Below are 21,172 nucleotides of genomic sequence, written 5' to 3'. Positions count from 1 at the left end.
GGTGGAGGGAATCAACCTTTAAACTGATTTGTGGTCAGTGGACTGAATGGACTTTCTTTTTTTTTTTTTTTTTTGGTTCTTTTTTTTTGGAGCTGGGGACCAACCCAGGGCCTTGTGCTTCCTAGGCAAGCGCTCTACCACTGAGCCAAATCCCCAACCCCTAAAGTTGGTTTTTGTTCGTTTGTTTGTTTTTGTTTTTTGTTTTTTCTTTTTTTCTTTTTTTTTTTTTCCGGAGCTGGGGACCGAACCCAGGGCCTTGCACTTCCGAGGCAAGCACTCTACCACTGAGCTAAATCCCCAACCCATTGAATGGGACTTTCTAAAGAGGTCAGTTGGGGGGTCTCAGGTGCCTTGTGACACCTGACAGTTGGCTTGTGGTTTTTCCAGGAACTAAGCTGGCTTTACCCTACCTGGAAGGAAGTGGTCTTAGTGCTTGAAGGTTTGTGGTGGAATTTTCTACTGGCCTTAGATTGACCCCTAGCTCTGGCTCTTTCAATACTTAACCATATAGTGAGTGCAAAGCCATCCTGAGCTATATGAATCATAGTTTATCTTTTCCCTACACCATCTTCATGTGTGTGTACACATAAATGTGTATGAAAATTTTGTATATGTATTATTTTATAGATTTATTATATATTATTTATGTATATGTTTATATAAATTTAAGAAACTTGCATGGAGACTCATGAGATGGCTCAATGGTACAGCACTTGATTTGCAAACATGTAACACCACCATTTGCTGAATAATCTAATACATTTTTACTTTCATATTAAGATTTCTTTCTTGAAGGCAGTGGTGGCACATGCCTTTAGTCCCAGCACTCATGAGGTAGAGGCAGGAACATCTCTTCCCTGGGTTCAAGACCAGCCTGGTCTACAGAGAAAGTTTCAGGATAACCAGGGATACACAAAGGAACCCTGTCTTAAAACATAATAACAAAAAAAAGTTCTTTCTCATCAAAAAAGTATTTAAACCTTATACATACCCTAAAGTAGCTCCTCTACTGCTGCCTTCCCATTTCCCTCGTACGTCCCCAATATAGCTCTGAAATTTCAGAATTTTAAAACATGTTTAAGAAATCACTAGTTTAGACAACTAGTATGACTTTGTTTGGCTCTCATTTTAGGATTATTATACTTATCATTTACTGTGGGTCATTGATAATTGCAGCTAAAGACTTTGACTTAAATCTCATTGATGTTTTGGATTTCATGAGGCCAGCATGTTATAGTTTTCCCTAACTTGACTTCTTAAATGGCTATCATTTGCCAGATGCTAATTATGTGGTAAGGATTTCACATGTAATACTGAATCTCAAAACAATATTTGAGGTAGTTAGCACTCCCATTTTATTGATGAAATAACTGAACCCCAGAAAGGTTAAATAATTTGCTCTGTAGCATATATTGTCAGCAAGTGGTACAGCCAGGATAAGAAAGTCTACAGCTAAAGCCCATGCTTTATTTAAAAACCTTATAACAATGGCTGATAGTGAGAAATCTTAAGTGCTTTATAAAATGTATCCTTTCCTCACAACTCTCTAAAAATATACTCTGGTCACTGTGTAACAAATAAGGAAACATAAGAAAAAAGAAATTAATTTACATTTTTTAAAAAAAGCACATCCCTTAATATAACTGTAAATATTTTAAGATTAACCTAACATAGTTATGAGCCTAATTTTTTAAGCAGCATACACAAAAGTTAAGAATTATATAATTTTTATACTATATTATCTTTCTTAAACTTAGAAATATTTGAAATTTTAAAAATAAATACCCTGGGGCTAGGGAGGTAGCTCAATGGTTAAGAGCACTTCCTGCTCTTTCAGAGGTCCTGAGTTCAATTCCCAGCAACTACATGGTGGCTCACAACCATCTGTCATGGGATCCGATGCCCTCTTCTGGTGTGTCTGAAGACAGCTACAGTCTACTCATATACATAAAATAAATAAATCTTTAAGTAAATCCTTAAATAAATAAACACACATACATACATACATACTTACATATTTACATACATACATACATACATACATACATACATACATACATACATACGTACCCTGGCACACTCCTTTAATCCCAGCAGTCAGGAGGCAGATCTCTGAGTTTGAAGACAGCCAGGTCTGCATAGAGAGACCCTGTCTCAAAAACCAAACTGACTGACTAAATAAACAGCAACTGAAAAGCTTGCTTCATTTATATTATCTGCTTAAACTAATTTACATATTTTGTCAATCTTAATATTAATGATCCAAGTAATCACTCTACAGAAAACGCTGCTGTGGATGACTTGATGTTGCTGATATAACATTGGTAATGTAAGCAGTTTTTTGTTCGAGGTGTGTGTATTTTTTGTTTTTGTTTTTGTTTTCTTTGTCTGTTTGGTTTTTTTTTCTTCTTGAGATAGGGTTTCTCTGTGTAGCCCTAGAGCTCAATTCTGTAGACTAGGTCAGCCTCTAACACAGAGATTCACCTGCCTCTGCTGGTATTAAAGGTGTGCACCACAACTCTCCTTTTTTCCTTTCTTTTTTAGGTAACTTAGCTGTTACTCTAACTTCGGGTTTAGAAAAAGCTGCTCCTAGGTATAATTTCTGCACTTTACTCAATTTTAAAATGTTATTAAATCCACAAAGTAACCTTTCCCCATAGGTTATGGCCATTGCACCAAGCCATTACATCTGGCAACGCGAGCGGTCTGTGCACCACAGTGGAGCTGCTAGGAACTACAACAGAGATGAGGTTCATCTGCCCCGGGGACCTAGTGCCACACCAGTGGATTGCTCACTGTGTGGTAAAAAAGGAAGATACGTGAGACTGGGACTGTCTTCATCATCATCTTCATCCAGTGACATAGTAGAGCTAACGGGAAAACGTTCTCAGGAATTACACAATTCTTTATCAATGGACATGATAGGTGATCCTTCTCAAGCTAATACCTATTCTCAAGGTATGATTTAATGGTAAAGTAGAATTAGACTAATGCATGTTGTTTGTTTATTTAGTCAGACCTTCTAGGCAGGGATGCATAATTTACATCACTGAGTTAAATTTGTATTGAAAGTTTTCCCCCTTCAAGTTACCACTTTTTGCCCTGTCTATACCCATTTTGTGGTAGCCTATACACACTACAAAGGATTTCAACATATCTTAAACTGAACCTCACTATGCCATGAGCTCCAACTATTAATATTAAGGTTCAAAGGGTTTCTATGACATGTTTATTTTATTTAAAAATGTTTTCAAGAAAATAAATTTACTTATAATCACCATCCAACTATTGGTTTCTTCTATATACTTTTGTATTTCTAACAAAATTAGGCCATATTTTAGCCTGGCTAGCTCTTTATTATTTACTATAAATCATTTTCCTAAGGTCTTTGAAAACCTTATTGTGATGGGTGTAATTTATTTGCATATATCATTGTTGAGATCTAAATGATTACTTAGAACAATGGTATATTAACTAGAAAATAATTAATCATAAATAAAAACTATACCATAATTTTCTAATTATTTTTATATGTAGCATTTCCCTGTCATTTTTAGATTTGAAACAGTACAACAATACTCTGCAATAGGACCCTATTTACTTCTTACAAATTTCCCTCATTTGAAAAATAGATTTCACTAGGCATTGGTGGCACACACCTTTAATCCCAGAATTTGGGGATGCAGAGGTAGAAGTTCAAGGCCAGCCTGGTCTGCAGAATGAGTTCCAAGACAGCTAGGACTACAGAGAAACCTTATCTCAAACAAAACAAAACAAAAAAGAAAAAGAGAGAAAGAAAAGGAGATTTCTTGTAGCCTCTCTATCATGGGAGAGAAAAAAAAACAGACCCACATTAGTCAGATTTTTCCTGTTTTTTTTCCCCTCATATTTCTATAAGAATATACTGAATATATAAGACTACTGAAGCTTTACTAAAAGGGAAACTAAACTCTAGTCCAGTGGTTCTCAACCTTCCTAATGCTATGACATTTTAAAACAGTCCCTCATGTTGTGGAGACCCCCAACCATAAAGTTTTTTTTCCTTTTTTTTTCGGAGTTATTTTTGATACTACTTCATAGCTGCAGTTTTGCTACCGTTATAAATCACAATGTAAATATTTGTGTTTTATGATGACTGTTTGATGGTCACGACCCACAGGATGCTCTTGACGGTAGAGCATAGTTCCTGTTACTTTTACTAGACACAGTATTTGCTTAGCAAATTTCACTGGCAGTATAGTTTCTTGCTTTTCAACATCTCCAAGCACACTCATACTCATACTCATATTTGACAATTTTGTCATACTCATATTTGACAATAAATAGGACTAACTTTTAGCTCAACTATAAAGTGTCATTTGTCATCCCTCTTCTATCTCCTAAGTTTTTACATTTACATTCTTTGGTCCTCGGAATGGGTAATGTTTATTGGATAATTTTATTGTTCCAGGCAATACAGAAAGCGCCTTATATTCATAATATACTTAATATTCACTACTATTCAAGGTTACATGTTGTTATCCCTACATAGACAAGGAAACCGAGGCTCATGTTAACTTTTGTAAGGCTTGTACAGTAATATTTGAATCCTGGTCTGGGGACTGGAGCCTGAATTCTTACCTATTATACTCTACTGCCTTTGATCAAACCCTGCTTTAGCAGTGAAAATAAGCTGTGGCAGGAGCCTTTAAGAAGAGCTAAAGGAGAGATGGAAATACCAAGAGCCAAGTTCCTTCTAAAATGCTTGTGGAATGAATTGGGAGAAAATTTTAATCATTTGAACCTGCATCTACAGAAAACAGAAGAGAAATCATTGTGTTTTATTTTGAGCAGCCACTATAGATATCATTGGAGCAGGGAGATATCAGGGAAATTCTAGGTCTTGACACCCCACTAAGGGACTGGAGTGCATGCAGGAAGTAAGGTGCTTGGCTAGTCACTATACTGAAAAAGCTGAGGGCAGGGGTGTGTGTCAGTGGGTAAAGGCTTGCTGCTAAGCCTGATGTTCTGAGTTCAGTTCTTGGTGGAAGACAAGAACTGTCTCCCTCATGTTGTCCTTGGACCTTCCATAGGAATATTGTTGTGCATGAAGCACACACACACACACACACACACACACACACACACACACACACGAGAGAGAGAGACAGAGACAGAGATGGAGAGACAGAGAGATAGAGAGACAGAGAGACAAAGAGACAGAGAGAGACAGAGACCAGAAGGAGGAGAGGGAGAGAAGAAAAGGGGAGGGAGAGAGCAAGAAAGGAAGAGAGACTATAATTAAAAAGCTAAAGCAAGCTTTTGAGGGATTATAAACAAAAGTAAGGCACTGATGGAGGGGAGTTGTAGAAGGGACTGTGGTTTTACGTGTTTATTGATGACATTCCCAATTTAGGATTTATAGGTCCATTTTAGGAAGCAACAAATTTGTTTTGTTTTGTTTTGTTTTGCTTCTTGAGACAAAGTCTCACTCTATGGATCTGGCTGTCCTGGGACTCACAGAAATCTGCCTGCCTCTGCCTACTGAAAACTGGGATTAAAGGCATGTGCCACCATCGCTTAGAGGAAGGAATAAATATTTATCCAACAGTTTTATTATGAATCTTAAGGTTAACTCTAAAAGCCTTTGTTAGTGTCAGAGGGCAAACAATTTAAAGAAAAACTATTGCTAGGTATGGAGGCCAAGCCTTGGAATCTCAGCACTCAGGTTGAGGTAGGAGGAGCCCAAACTAGAAGCTTCTTTGGGCTACACATCCATTTCCTTTTTAAAGGAGAGGGGATAGGGTACACTGGAGAGATGCTACTTGATGGTCTATAGTCATCAAAAACTCATTCCAAAATTCTACAAGAAAGACACACAAGGAGCTGGTCTTGGCTTCAGGTCTTTATGTTACAATTTATGAGGCTAGTGATCACTGTTCCACCTTTCAACCGAAGAAAACAACTTTCTCTCTTCCATCCATCCTAACTTCCTTTCCTCTTTTTCTTTTCTTTTTTTAAAAGACATGGTCTTATTTAATATTGAGTGGTCCAAACTCACTACATAGACCAGATTGGCTTTAAACTCACAGAGATCTACCTGCCTCTGGGATTAAAGGTGTGCAATATCATGGATAAAATGGTTTGTTTGCTTTTGTTGTTTGTTTGTTTCCATGTTTGTTTGTTACATGTACCAAAAAGCATTTTTAACATAAAAATGCCTGTAACATTTTAAAAGCAAAATGTCAGTTTGACAAGATAGAGGGAAACACTGTCAAAACACTTTGGGGGTAATAGACATTCTTCAAGAAGTCAGACACATTATGACTACCAATATTCTGCTAGTCCTTTATACTAATCCCATCTAAGAACCCAATCCCCCAAGACATTTTGAAATATTAATTTTACTACAGAAAAACAAACTCAGGAAAGTCACACCATTTCGAGCTAAAGCAACAGCAAACAGTGTTTTGTCTACATGTGTGTCTGTTACCATGTGAGTTCAGTGCCCACGGAAGCTGGAAGAGAACATAGGATCCCTCAGAACTGGAGTTCATGTGCTCGTGAGCCACCATGCACTGTGTGGGTGCTGGGAATTGAACTCAGATCCTCAGGAAAAGCAGCCAAGTGTTTGAGCTATTTCTCCAGACCCCACTTTTTCTACTTCTTGCTTTGGTGTTGATGTTTGAACCTAGGGCCTTGTATATGCTACACTTATGATCTTCCCTTCAGGTTATACCTTCAAACCCATACATATTTCTATAGGAAACTACTACTGTTACTCTTTATGCTGCGTTCAGCCTCAAGGCACCTACACTACTCTATGCAGATAATTATCTGCAAACCTGAGGGTTGAACATAAAGATAAGGGGAAAAATACAACAAGCCTTACCTTTGGCATTGACAGGCACAGAATATCTATATGTGGGATAACCTATAACTAAATAATTTTTCTTACAAGAAAGTACTATTGTGAACTTTATTTTGTGTCATATTGTCATTCACTGTTCCGGTCACAATCACCTATGTTTAAAATCTTTGCACTTAACTATTAATGTAATTTTAAAAGCGTTAGTTTTTTCTTTATTCCAGCTTGCTCCTAAATGAATGAGACAGAGATTTTAAGATGTATTTAATCAAGCTCTTGATACATATTTGCTGAGCAGTTACTAATCTATTCTAATCCTCTAAAATAATCTGGCTACCTCCTAGCCAAAGTCTCCAAGACACTTACATTTTAGTATTCACTGGCTCTCTCTGCTGCAAGGGTTTTTCCATGGCCTCTCCTAGACCCTCTCCTCTTGACAAATCCCCCTCCTCTCTTCCCTTCCGTCTCCTCCCTCTCCTTTTCTCCCCTTCCTTATCTGGGATTGGAAGTCCAGCCCTATACTGTCCTCTGCTCAGCCACTGGCTGATCAGCTTTATTGACAGATTAGAGAATAAATGGGAAGCAGTGTTTATACAACATCGAGACAGGTGGTTCTCAAAATAAGCATTACAACGCCCTGTCTGGATTGCAACCAGATACAGTGGCAGAGAAATCAACAGTTGAATAATGCAAGGATAATCTTTACATAGTGCACAATAACATTATGCCGATACTTAACAAAGACATAATCAGGGCTAAAGATAGCACTCAGTGTAAGCACATGTTTAGCAGGCACTGATCACTGGGTTCAAGCCCCAGCATCAAAAAATAAACAGAGCGGGACCCATGGATCAATAATGTGATGATCAGGAACATGCTATATGACCAACATTTAGGAGCACAAAGGGTTGCAGAATTATAAACGCAGAACTCTGGAGGACAGAGGATTACTATAGGTTCTAAGCCAGCCAAAGTTAAAGAGAATCCTGTGTTCAACAAACAAAGGAATAGGCTGCAAAATTCTCTCTGTGTAAGAGAAAGTAAGAGATTTCCAGAGCAAATAATACATGAACAGGACATTAAATGAGTGCTATGTTTGCAGAGGCTAACAAACATAAGGAGGAAAGTAAATAGCAAGTAGGAATTTGAAAATATAGATTATCACAAGGTAGTGGTGGTGCACGCCTTTAATCCCAGCACTCAGAGGCACAGGCAGGTAGCTCCCTGTGAGCTAGAGGGCAGCCTGGTCTACAGTTTCAGGACAGCCATGGTTATACAGAGAAACTTGTCTCTTCTCCCTGCCCCCAGCACAGATTGTCTTACACTGAATTGCTAGCTAATGTAGTTCTTTCTACAAAGTAGTTTTGTTCTACAATAACTAAGTCAATAGATAAAACCATACATGAACCAGTGTACACTTCAAGCCACCAGCAAACTTATTTACCATTTACTGGGCAGAAAAGGTAAAGGTGGGACAGGTCCTCTAGAAAGCAACTGGAAGACAGTTCTGAACCAGATCCCTCAAGATCTGAGAGTGATACAAGAGGGTCAGACATAGACACAAAAACTGACATGAAGTCAGGTATATGACACACACCCATAATCTCAGCATCTGGGATATGGAGGAGGACCAGGAGTTCAGGGTCATCCTTGGATATATAACCAATGTGAGGCCAGCCTGAGCTATATGAGACCCTGTCTTACAAAACACAAAGGAAAGAAAGGAGGAAGTAAGTTAACATTAGTTAGCATCTGTCCTACGTATGATTATAATCCTAATACTTGGGATGGCGAGGCATGAAGATCATGAGTTCAAGGTTAGTCTGATATATATAGGGAGTGAAATGCTGTCAGATAGCAGGGGAGAGCATCTAGCCCATAACTACATTGTAAACATAATGAAAGGGCCTTAAAGTGTGTCTCGATGAACTACTTAATAAGTGCTAATTTGTGTATTGTTCAACTCAGAATTAAGATGGGCACAATGACAGAGAGGTGTTGCTCAATTCACTATCCATCGAACACAATATGCTAAGCTGAAACTAAGTACACTGAGTTTGAAATGAAATAGGTTAAAGGGCATTTTTCTCTGCCTTTAGTCCATCCTCTTCATGTAGACACTTAGGACCTGACAATTAATGGGCGTCAAAGTTCTAGTTATAGTACAGACAGAATATAACACCAGAATAGCTCTCCTCCTCAGTCAGTACTTAATGCAGCCAGAATGACTTATCACAAATCAAATCAAACACAAATCAAAGTATGTTACCCTTAGCTAAATCCTTCAATGGCACCTCAGGGGTTTTGGGGGATTGTTTTTTAAGATAGATTCAGGTTGGAGATATAGCTGTTTGTAGAGTACTTGGTTAGCATTCACTAAGCACAGATTGACCACCAGCATCACATCATAAAGGCATAGTGAGTCACACCCATAATCCTAGCATTTTGAAGGAAGAGGACTCAGAAGCTCAGGGTCAACCTCAGCTACAGACTGAGTTTATCTGAGACCTTGTCTTTAAAAAAAGAAGACAAACTCCTTAGAAAGCCTCTAAGGTCCTCCATAGCCTGACTGATGATTGATCTCTTTCTGGTCACCCTGCTTCTACCTCCTAAGTAGTGTATTTTAGCCACTTTCAGCTCCCCATTCTCCACTTTTATATCCCTCCTTCTTCTGGAACTCTCCTTTACAATATATCTTCCTCCTAATTCCATTTCTTTACATCATCATCATCATCATCATTATTATTATTACTATTACTATTGACAGGATCTCACTGTGTTGCCTTGGCTATCCTGAAGTGAGTGCTGGGATGAAATGATTAAATGTCCTTAATCCTTTCCATCATAATCAGTTAGGTTTTTTTATTGTCTTTTGTTTTGTTTTGTTTTGTCTTGGTAATTAAACCAAGTTTAATTAGGGTTGCTTACATATTCTGGGCTTGGGGTTATTTTTTACTGGAGCAAGGGTACCTCCATGACTCCACTCCTGAGGAAAAAATGTTTGTCCTCTCCCATCTGTGCTAGAATATTGATGGTTTTGATCTTGTGCAGGGAAACGGCTGCTGTGAGTTCGTAAGCACAATGCCCGTGTCCTCTGCAGACGTGTTTTACAGCACTTTGCCTCTTATATTCTCTTCACAGCCTTTCTGAATTGTGAATGTGGGTAATACACAGATATCCCATTCAGGGTTGAGCACCCAACAGTCACGTGTTCAGCACTTTGACCAATTATGCTTCTGCATCGACCACTGCCCACTGCAAAAGGCTTCTCTGACCAAGGTTGAGAGCAGCCCTAATCTAGATGTCCAATGTTTGGAAAGCAGTTTGACATCATGTCCATTTAGCAAAGCCATAGTAGCAGGTTCTCCTAAAGCCAATGGCTCCCCAGCCTTGGGCTGGAATATTCTATGTAACTCAAGCTGGCCTGGAACTCATGGCAGTCCTCCTCCTTCAACCTCCCAAGCTCTGGAATAACCGATGTGAGCTGCCATAGACAGAATCTTTTTAGCCAGGTTAAAAGAGTGTCAGATGTAATGACGTGCATCAAATGATGGAGATTTGTTCTTTAGGAACAGAGCTTGTTCATGATACCAGTTATATTGATTCTGATGTTCTTTTAACCTGGTTAAAAAGGTTCTATGGTAACTCACACCCGTAATTCTAGTGCTAAGAACTGCTGAGTTCCAGCACAGCCTGGAAAATGAGATCCTGTCTCAAACCAAGCCAAACCAAGATTCGAGTGTAAGAAAAGAGATTAAAGAGCTACTACATCTTGAAACCAGGTATGGTAGAACATGCCCGCATCCCGGTACTCCAAGGCTCTTCCATCCCGTGCAATGGAAGTGGTTCATCAGCCCCATAGCAATCATGCCACTGTCTCGCCAGCAGGCACGTCCTGTTTTCAAGTCTGGTGTTGTTATAGGTAGCATGCAGGGTTCACCAGGGTGTAAGGCCATTGATGAGGAGTTTTCTCCACCATTGTGAATGCTAGCCCACAGAGAGGCAGCTACATCTAAACAACAGAAAACTGTGGAGCTGTGTAAAAACATAACCATGAAGATGAGTTGTCTGAAAACCATGCATAAGTTCTTTAGACAATATATGTTATTAGAAAATACAAAATGATGGGTGCCTACGAATAACTCCTATTCCTAATGCACGTTCCCAAAGCACATTTCTCCCATCATTGATTCTGGTCATTAATCCCGATGGCCTTGAAACATGGTTAAAAAGATACTGTCTATCGCATCTGTCATTCCAGTGCTCAGGAGACTGGAGCAGGAGGACTCCAAGTGTCATTAGTCCAAGACACCCTGAGCTATATATAGTAAGTTCCAGGCCAGCCTAAGTTACAGAATGAGACCCTGTCTCAAACCATATCAGACTAAGATTTAAGTAGACTAAAAAGATTTAAGACTTGTTACACCCTGAAGCAATGTATGGTGACCATGCCTGTATCCTGGCACTTCAGAAGCCAAGGCAGGAGTATCACGAGTTGAGGCCTGTCTACGATACTCAGGGAACAGTAATGTCTCAAATAACACTTTATATATAGCTAGACATGGTAGTTTACGTCTACAATGCCAGCACTCTGCAGAGGAGAAAGCAGGAGGACCAGGAGTTCAAAGTCAGCCTGGGCTATATTAGCCCTCAGTTTTAAACCCAAGAAAAATAAAACCCAACCAAACAAAAAGAGTTATTATGTCTTGAGGGCAAACCCTACTAATAGTATGCTTGAAGATGTACCAGGTTTAAGGTCCAGGCTTCAATACCCAGAACCAAAAGCAACAACAAAGTTACATCTTTATTATAATTTTTAAAATTACATTATCTCATCAGTTCTCCCCTACTATTTACTACAGCCCTGTTTTCTTTTTGTTTACGGTGTGCGTGTGCGTGTGTGTGTGTGTGTGTGTGTGTGTGTGTGTGTGTGTGTGTGTGTGTGTGTGTGTGTATCTGTGTACTGGAGGTTGGAGAACAACTTTCAGGAGTCAGTTCTTGCCTTCTACCTTGCTGAGGCAGTGTTGTTGCACCAATTAGTCCTGGGTAGGTGCCAGCCTGCAAGCGTCTAGATGATCCTTCTGTCTCCACTTCCCATATTGCTATAGCTATATACTATATATAGGAAGTTCCAAGCCAGCCTAAGTTACAGAATGAGACCTTTTCTCAAACCATATATATGCAGTGCGGATGCCAAACACTGTATTCAAATTTTTTGAAAAACAAAAACATAAAACCAAAAACATATGAATTGTGGGTATCAAACTCAGGCTTGCAGATTTTACACTGAGCCATCTCCCTGAGCTTTCCTCTATCTATCTATCCATCTATCCATCTATCCATTATCTATCTATCTATATCTACATATCTATCATCTATCAATCCATCTATCATCCATCAATCTATCTATCATCTATCAATCCATCTATCATCTATCTCATCCATCCATCTATCTATCATCTATCTCATCTATCTATCTATCTATCTATCTATCTATCTATCATCTATCTATACCTACATATCTATCATCTATCAATCCATCTATCATCTGTCTCTTCCATCCATCTATCATCTATCAATCCATCTATCATCCATCAATCTATCTATCATCTATCCATCTATCTATCATCTATCAATCCATCTATCTATCATCTATCTATCTATCTATCTATCTATCTATCTACCTATTCATTTATTTACTTAGTTTTTTGAGACAGGGTACAGCCCTGGCTATCCTGGAACTCATTCTGTAGACCAGGCTGTCCTTGAACTCAAAGATCTGCCTGCCTCTGCCTCCCAGGCGCTGGGATTAAAGGTGTGTGCCACTAAGCCTGGCTCCTTATTATTTTAAAGTTCCACATAAACAATTAAAATATGGACTAGGTCCAGGCAAGTGATGAATGCCTGTAAGTCCAGTACTTAGGAGGCTGAGGCAGGAATATCAGGAATTCAAGACTAGCCTGGGCTACACAGTAAGATCCTGTCTCAATTTTTTTGTTGTTGTTTTGTTTTGTTTTTGTTTTCTGAGATAGGGCCTCATGTAGCCTCAACATTCTGCTTCCTCCTCTCATATACTGGATTAAAAAGCAGGATCACCACTCCCAAATTGAGACTCTGTCTCAAAAAGAAAAAAAAAATGATAAAGAAAAAAGTCAAAAAGTATTTTAAGATACATAAAGTTTTATCTTAAATACATATAATTTACCTTAAAATGCATATTTTATTTCAGTAGCCAATGACCATCAATCAAAAAAAGAAAATGAAACTAATTTTGTGAAGAAAACCAAATCTATGGGATGGTTTGCAGAGAGCGAAGAATGACAAGGCTCAACTAAAGCACGCTGGAGTCACAGCTACAAAATGGCAAACTAAATGCGAGATGGTCAGATGGGACAGTTACCCAGTTGTTCAATGGTCTTTAGCCTCTGTTATTTTTCAAACAAATGTAAAAGTCACACAAATCATAGTAATAACTAAACATACCAAAAAAACTAAACATACCAAAATAAGGTAAAAACACTTTTCAAGGTAGGGACTGATAATATACAGTTCTAATTAGATACTTCTTTGTCTTCAAGTTCACTGCAGTCATCTCAGGGGCCAGTTCAGTTGTGGTGTGAACCAGAAGACAAGAAGAATGAGCTTAAAAGAGAAAACAATTAAGGGCATAACACTGAATTAATTAGAAGAAACATTTAATTAGTATACTCTGAAAACAGTACTGACATGTGTGACCACGTGACCAGTGAAAAAGTCTAGCAATAGGCACATGGTCTGTACGTGACTCTCCTGTCACAGAAGAGGCACACTGCACTGTAGAAATGCTTTAGAGTTTGTTCACAGAGTGTTGAAATGTTAAACACTGTCCTTCTCCTGTAAGAACTTTTTTTTTTTTTTGAGCATTCGTTTGGGGGCTGTTTGGCTAGTTAGTAAGAAACATTTGTCAGTGATCCCACAGCAACTTTACAGATAAGCTTATACCCAAAAGAATAAGCCTGTTTCATAAATCAATGTATCTGAAACCCATTTCTTGGCCTAAATATTGTGTACCTATGAGTACCTAAACTTGTTTCTTGGAAGACTCTAGCAACATTTTAGGAGCTCCATTTTGCAACTGACTCAGCAAAATAGAAAAATACTACATTTCATTTTCTGTGCTAATAAAAAATAAAAAATAAAAATCCCTGAAGAGTATCTGATAGTTATTGTATGAATGTGTTAGTATGGTCAACATACTTAAAAATCTATTTATTATCAAAAATACACGCATAAAATAAAATTGAAGCTCACTATGGTTTTCCTCGTGAAACACTTCATTTCCAACTCCAATTTCCTTTTGAGAACTTAACTGTAAATTTGTGTTGATGTTTGGTCTGACTTTTGTAGGCAGAATTCCACGTCTCTGTTTTGCAAGGCAAAGCAGCCATTCTCTGATCTCATGTTTTCCCATGAGAGAGCAGTTCACAGACACAAGTCACATCCAAAAGTTCAATACTTGCCTGGCATGCATGGCCCCAGTACTAACAAAACAAAACAAAACAAAACAAAACAAAACAAACAAAAAAAGAGCAGGCCGTGGGTCATTTTATAGCCTCACTTAAGTAAAAACCAGACCACTACTTGCCTTTACTGCTAACATTACACTTTTAATTGTCCAACCTGTAAGAAAAAAATACCTCTTTATTACTTTTTCTGTAAAAGATGATTTAAACAGCAATATGATGGAGTTTGGGACATGTCATTTTACAACCTTTTTATGAAACGACATGTACACCTTCTGAATTACAAAATGATTATTTTGTTTTGTCTTTCAAAACAGGGTTTCTGAGTAGCCCTGGCTGTCCTGGAACTCACTCTATAGATCAGGCTGGCCTTAAACTCACAGATCCACCAGCCTCTGCCTCCCAAGTGCTGGGATAAAAGGCATGCATGTACCACCACCGCCAAACACAAAATGATCATTTTAGCCTGACATATAACCGAAATAAAAATTTTCATCAGGTGGCTGAAGCAAGAAAAGTTACAGCCTAGACTAGACAGTGAACTTTAGTTCCAGACCACCTTAGCTACAGAATGAGACCCTGTCTTTAAAAATACAGAGGAGTTTCTCTCACCTCTCCTGACCTGAGACAGGTGGGGAAAGCTGGCCCCATCCCTCACTAGCTGTAGCTCTCAGGAGAGTGAGCCCTGCCCCTTGCGTGGTTAGCACAGTAGAGCTGGCCCTGGTGGTGTTTGTGAGGGGGAGCTATTGGGCTGACTAACTCAGCTACCTCCCAGGCAGAGCTTTGAGTTGGCCCACCCCAGCGTCTCCCCTGTCTATGAACTGCTGGAGTGTGTGAAAGGGGTGAAGATCCAAAACTACAAGATCTCCGTGACACAGGGCAACAACAGGATATCTAAGGAGCCCCAGGGAGGATCCAGAATTGAAAGTACAGCAAAAGCAGAAGCCAGAGACCTGAAAACAGACCAGTAACTCACTGCAATGTGTGGCAAAAGGGTATATACTGTGGGACACACTACAGCTTGCATGACAAATTGTAATTCTAATTTCATTTTATTTTGGGAAGGCATTTGCAAGGGTGGAGGGCGGATAGGAAGAGATGGGGAGATGAGTGAGATTGGGGTGATTGTGGGGGAGAGAGGAATAATTTTAAAATCACAAAAAACAGGCTGAAGATGTAGCTCAGTAGTAGAACACATAACTAGCATGTGCGAGATCCTGGGTTTGATCTCTAGCACCCCAGACATAAGAAACAACAAAAGCCCCACTCCTGATATGTTACTCATGTTTCCAGCATGCACAGCACTATTTAAGACTTGGAACCAAGACAGGCCAAGCAACTTGAAGATTTAACACATCCAAAGCTACCTGTGGGGAAGAAAGAGAGCTGCTGTGGGATCAGCCTGCTTGTGCTTAAGAGCGCGGAATTCACATTTTGAAAAGTAATTCTGGGGCGGGCGCGCGCGCATTGGCTCTGGGCTGATGGCTCTGTGACACTCCTGGGGCTCACTTGCATGGTCCTCTGGTGTCCCTGCCACCTGCCCTGCTACCGCCGCGTGCACCGCCTCGACTCAGGATCGGCTGTATGATTAGGCCACAATCTTTAATGAGTAGATATATCCCCCAGTTCTGTGGTGTTCTGGGTCACACATTTATGGAGTTTCTGAAGGGCAATGGAGATGACTGCCAGGCACAGCATGACCTCTATGCAGACAAGTGAACTGTGGAAATTCATTACTACTCCACCAAGAAGTCGCCATTAAGAGCGGATAGCCTGGACACAGGCGTGTTGAATTGAAATCTGCGAGCATTTTCCAAGCGTTCAGACCTGGATGGGGCAAACCTCAGTGCTCTTCCTTTGCCTCAGTATTCCTGGATTGAAGAGTCACTACTTCTTGTGAGGCGGTTCATTCCATTGCCCGTTTCTCCCGATTCATACTCAAAGCACTGAGAATTTCAAGTGGAGTATAGTGAATATTGAAGTAGACTTCAGGTTGCTTTTTGGTTTTGTTTTGGTTTTTTTTGTTTGGAATCATTTCTGTATTCAAATTTATAATTCTTTCATAACCCTATCGGGTGTTCTTTAAACTAAATTACTATGGCTTGAATGAACTGCCCTGCTCCTGTGGAAGTCACATACAAGAACATGAGATTTCTTACTACACACAATCCAACCAATGCAACCTTAGACAAATTTACAGAGGAACTCAAGAAGTATAGGGTTACCACAATAGTAAGAATATGTGAAGCAATGTATGGCACTACTCCTGTGGAGAGAGAAAGCATTTGTGGCCTTTTGATGATGGTGCACCATCCAACCAGATTGTCGATGACTGGTTAAGTCTTGTGAAGATTACGTTTCGTGACGAAGCTGGTTGCTGTAATGCTGTCCATTGTGTCACAGGCCTTGGCAGGGCTCCTGTGCTTGTTGCCGTAGCCTTAACTGAAGATGCAATGAGATATGACAAAGGCAATGCAGAGCTTTTAATGGCCAGCGACTTTTGGATCTGGAGAAGTACGGTCCTAAAATGCAGCTCCGCTTCAAGGATTCCAACGGTCACAGAAACAACTGTTGTATTCAATAAAACTAGGGTGCCTGATGCCACTGCCTTGGAGGTGGAACTTCAGATGGGACCTGCTTTGTCATATGTAATTAACCAATGTGTCAGCTTACCGAATAAGTCTGCAGAAGCTCCACGGGAATATTGAAAATCTTTTACCAGGCCATGAGCTTGACAGAATTGCAACCACTATATTTAGGCTTGGACACTTAGCAGAAGGTTTTTGCTGGTCAACATTTAAAATGTGCTCATTATTTGTACCAATTGACCTTTCCTAAAATAAAGTATTGAGTAATGTCATTAAATGTACTCCTGTGCCAGAATATTATTAGCCTGTAAGGAATTTAGAAGGATTAAGTGCCAAAATGCCCAGCACAATACTTGTATATTTTTAGAGTCATACAGAACCAAAATTCCAAGAACTAAGAACTCTCTAGACCTTCCATGGTCTTCCTTTAGTCGCTTCAAACACCGCAGGGCTTCTCTCGTTATCTGCCTGCTCACTCCATGTTTCCATCTCCCACACTCACAGCAGAAGACATCAGGTTTGCTTAGCCATCATTCTTTTGTTTAAACTAAGCCTTGCGGTGATGATGTAACGTCTCTATCTTATTTCGTGCTGTTTTGGGAAACCTCCGTTTGAAAATCAACGTTGTTACAGAGGCACATATCTTCAATCATGTCTCCAGACAAAAAGCCTGACAGTTAATTTAATGTTTGCACTCAGAGGTGCAACCTAACAGGGAGGGCCTGAAAAAAAAGCGAGAGGAGGCTATTAAATATTTTTAGTAATATGTTGTCTTTGTCTTGTGCTGAACATGTAGAGGATGCTCTGTAACTTAGTAAATATTTTTAAGATGTAGAGAAACATTGTTGTAGCTAACCAATTCTTAATCAAAATGTCTGAAATTCTTGTGTTTTCCATACCTATCAGACATTTTCCAACTTGTTTGAATTATGGTTTTCCCTTCTCTTCCCAATCTCTTGCAAAAAAGAAAAAGTGGGATCTGCTAGTGAACTGAGATTTTTTTACATGCCTTTTGAGTTATGTAACTTAATAATTGGATACGTGATCATTTGTCTTACTATGTAATCGATAAAGCAGTGATGTGTATTAATGTTAGTTCAAACATGTATTTATACTGTCTGGGAATGTGTGGTGATAGCTCTGTGGGAGAGATAGTTTGTTAGTGTTCACCAGCTTATTAAAAACCCAGTGCAAGAGCTTCAACATCTAAATAAATGATGACACATTCGTCACCGAGGTCACTTGCTTAAAATTAACTTAATTTGTAGAAAACAGTGGACTCAGTTACTATCATTTCAATGTATGGACAAACTTGTTAGGGTTACTGGGTGCTTTTTATTAAAAATTGCTCTTTACAGGTCTAGATAAATTGTGAATCAATTGAATTTGGGTACCAAGGGAAAACAGTTTGTAATCAATGATGACCTTGATTTTTAATTCAGTTCCATCAGTCACTTGTAGCTTTGTGCAGTTTCCAATCGAATTTTCCCATTTTTAAGTTCATAACATATCTGTATATATTTTGAAATTAATTTGAACCTGTGTATTTGGCACATGGTGGCTTAATAAATTTTAACTTTCAATTAAAAAAAGCAATTCTGCAGGTAAGGAATTGCATTTTGCTATTTTACTGCTCCTCAAAGAGGTATGTTTATTATTATACAATGATATAGTACTGAACTATATAGAACAATCCTAACAGTTAGGAATCGTTCTCTGGCTATGTATACATGGATACAAACATACCTGTGTTGGCAATAGTGCCAATTTTAAGAAGTGCCTTAGCAACAAAAATATGAAGATAAACCCAAGGTCCTGTGAATTCCTACTGCTAAAGTGGAGACATAACTGCTTTACCTGAGCTTTGGCAATAAAATGTCACATGACTTCTGGGTGCGCTTATGCTTATTATCCCAGGACTCAGGGGGTGGGGGCAAAAATACTGATTCTAGGCTAGCCTGGGCAAAGAAAGATTCTGTCTCAAACAGAATGAAAAGGGAAAAAAAAACATATTTCAACGATGTTTAAATTTTTGTTGTTGTTTTGGAGCTAGGATCTCACTATGTAGCTAGCCCTGGCTGGCCTGGAGCTCACTGTGTAGACCAGGCTAGCCTCAAACTCAGAGCTCCACCTGCCCAAATTCTTTACTTGTCCCGCAAGTACCGAGGTTCACAGTGATCAGCTTTACTTTTTTCCATTATTCGACATTCATGGATGCTTCTGACGCCTGACTCAGTATCTCTCCACCCCAACTCCAAGCATATTAAAGTAAAAGTATTCTTTGTAACCCTGGAGGAAAGGGCAAATATAGTGAAGACTGCTGCCCATACAGAAGAAGACAGACAGATCCTTGGTTGCGCTTTTTGTTTTTCTAACTCAAAATGTTTATTGTTGGGCACGGTGGCACTTACCTTTAATCCAAGCCCTTGGGAGGCAGAGGCAGGTAGATCTCTGAAGTGTAAATCTGTGGTTTCTCTGGTGACTCAGTTGTGTTACGTGATGTGTTTCTGGAAACTGTCTCCTGAGAGATGTTTTGAAGCAGACACATGAGAGGATGCTTTGCTGAGAATAGACACACTGTTTTTCTGGAAGCAGCACGAAAAGGGCCATGTGATGCTTGCTAGAGCTATTTGGAAAGGGTATAACTAGAACCCGACAGACAGTGGACGATGCTATGCGGTATTGGTACGCCTTACCATCCATTGTTGGGCTTTGCTGTTGCTGGTCTTCACAGTCATCATTTGTTGTGAATTCACAGAGAGAAAAGCACCAAAGAATTTCTGGTGGTGTTCTGGTGGCTTCTTGCCACTTCCAAGGACTTGGGCTGATTGGCAAAGCCTAGTGGTTTCTTCTGAATCGACTGCTGTTGTTGATTTGTGAATGGTGTTTGAGAGTGGGTAGAGCTACACTGGCGATCTGTGTGAACTGAACTGCTGATATCCTGACAACACAGACTGGATTCTATAAAGAACTATTTCTAAACAGGTCCACCTCCTCCTTTGCCCCATTAACCTTTCCTTTCTACTACCTCTGGTGGGTGGTGGGCTAGAAGGGAGGTCAAAGCATTTTAAGAACCCTTATTAAAAGTAGGTTTTTTTAAAACAAAAATCAAAGCCTACAGAGCTCTGCGAGTTTGAGGTCAGCCTGGTCTACATAGTGAGTTCAAGCACACACAGAGCTACAAAGTTAAAATCCTGTCTCAAAAAATATTTATGAGGTAAGTATACATGTGCCACTGCATGGAGGTCAGAAGACAAGTTAAAAGGAGTTCTCCTACCGTGTGTCAGACTTGGTGACAAGTACCTTTACGTGCCAACCCATCTTGCTAGCCTCAATCCCTTTTTCCTTCATACTCAATAACCTAGAAACCATTTAAAATAACTTAGTGTGTCAAATGTTAGAGACATGTCTTCTTTTGAAGTCTCACTATGAATAAAATTAACATCGTCTGGCTGTCCCTGGATATGATTATGCTCCATGAATCATGCCAGTGGTGGTTTTCTTATTAACCCTATCATGGTGCTCTTTCATAGCTCAAAACTTAGGATTTGTCCTTGTGATCCAACTTCAGCAAAAAGTCAATTATATTCCATAGTATTAGTTTATAAACTGCCAAGAATTTATTTTGCAAAGGTATTAAACGTCTCCAGAAAAAAAGTCAAATATGCATGGTTACAAAAATCTCTTCCTGATCCCTAACCCCAAATTTTCCTCTTTGGAGGAAGCCATAGTATTAGGCATTTTTCCGTCATGTGACAACTTTATTTATACAAACCTACACGTAATTCTGTCTTTAACCCACAGTATGGCTAAATCACATCACCTTTTACTTTTCTCATTGACATTGTCATCTCAGCAGCACGCAAACACTGTGTTCTTTTTAACTACTGCATTCCATGATTTATTTAGGTAAGTGATAAACATTCACCTGTTTCTAGCCTTACTTTCATACAAATACTTCAGGGAACATTCTTTTGCCTGTTGTGTAATGGCCATCAGATACAATTTAGGCTCAGAGGGTATGTAAAGTTTTATATTAAAAATAGGTACAGTTGTTTACAGGAGAGTGCTTGTTTCTCCATTTCCATCCCAACTGTTAGCCAACATTTTATGTGTCAATCTAAAATGTGAAGTCTGTCACTGTTCTGTTCTTTTCTTGAGATAGGTTCTCATGGTGTAGCCCAGGTTATCCTAGAACTCATTAAGTAACCCAGGCTAACCCAGAATTCATTATT

The 21,172-nt window shown here is 39.3% G+C and overlaps 1 protein-coding gene across 4 annotated transcripts in view; it reads left to right on the top strand.

The window, feature by feature from the left end:
- Spdya (speedy/RINGO cell cycle regulator family member A) overlaps nucleotides 1-18,485 on the top strand; it is a 47,554-nt gene extending 29,069 nt beyond the window's left edge. For 2 of the 4 annotated variants that reach the window (XM_032908957.1, XM_032908959.1), the window contains 2 exons: nucleotides 2,661-2,958; nucleotides 16,753-18,485. In XM_032908957.1, coding sequence (XP_032764848.1) covers nucleotides 2,661-2,958; nucleotides 16,753-17,057 — 603 coding nt within the window. In that variant the 3' untranslated portion in view covers nucleotides 17,058-18,485. Of the gene's footprint in view, nucleotides 1-2,660; nucleotides 2,959-13,076; nucleotides 14,037-16,752 lie in introns of those variants that run through there. The other 2 variants (XM_032908961.1, XM_032908960.1) reach the window with 2 other exon arrangements.
- The last annotated feature ends 2,687 nt before the right edge of the window (nucleotides 18,486-21,172 follow it).

This window comes from Rattus rattus, chromosome 7, assembly GCF_011064425.1.
Source record: "Rattus rattus isolate New Zealand chromosome 7, Rrattus_CSIRO_v1, whole genome shotgun sequence".
In the NCBI taxonomy this organism is placed as follows: domain Eukaryota; kingdom Metazoa; phylum Chordata; class Mammalia; order Rodentia; family Muridae; genus Rattus; species Rattus rattus.
Note: the sequence above shows the minus strand (reverse complement) of the source record. Positions and strands in the feature narration are given on the sequence as shown.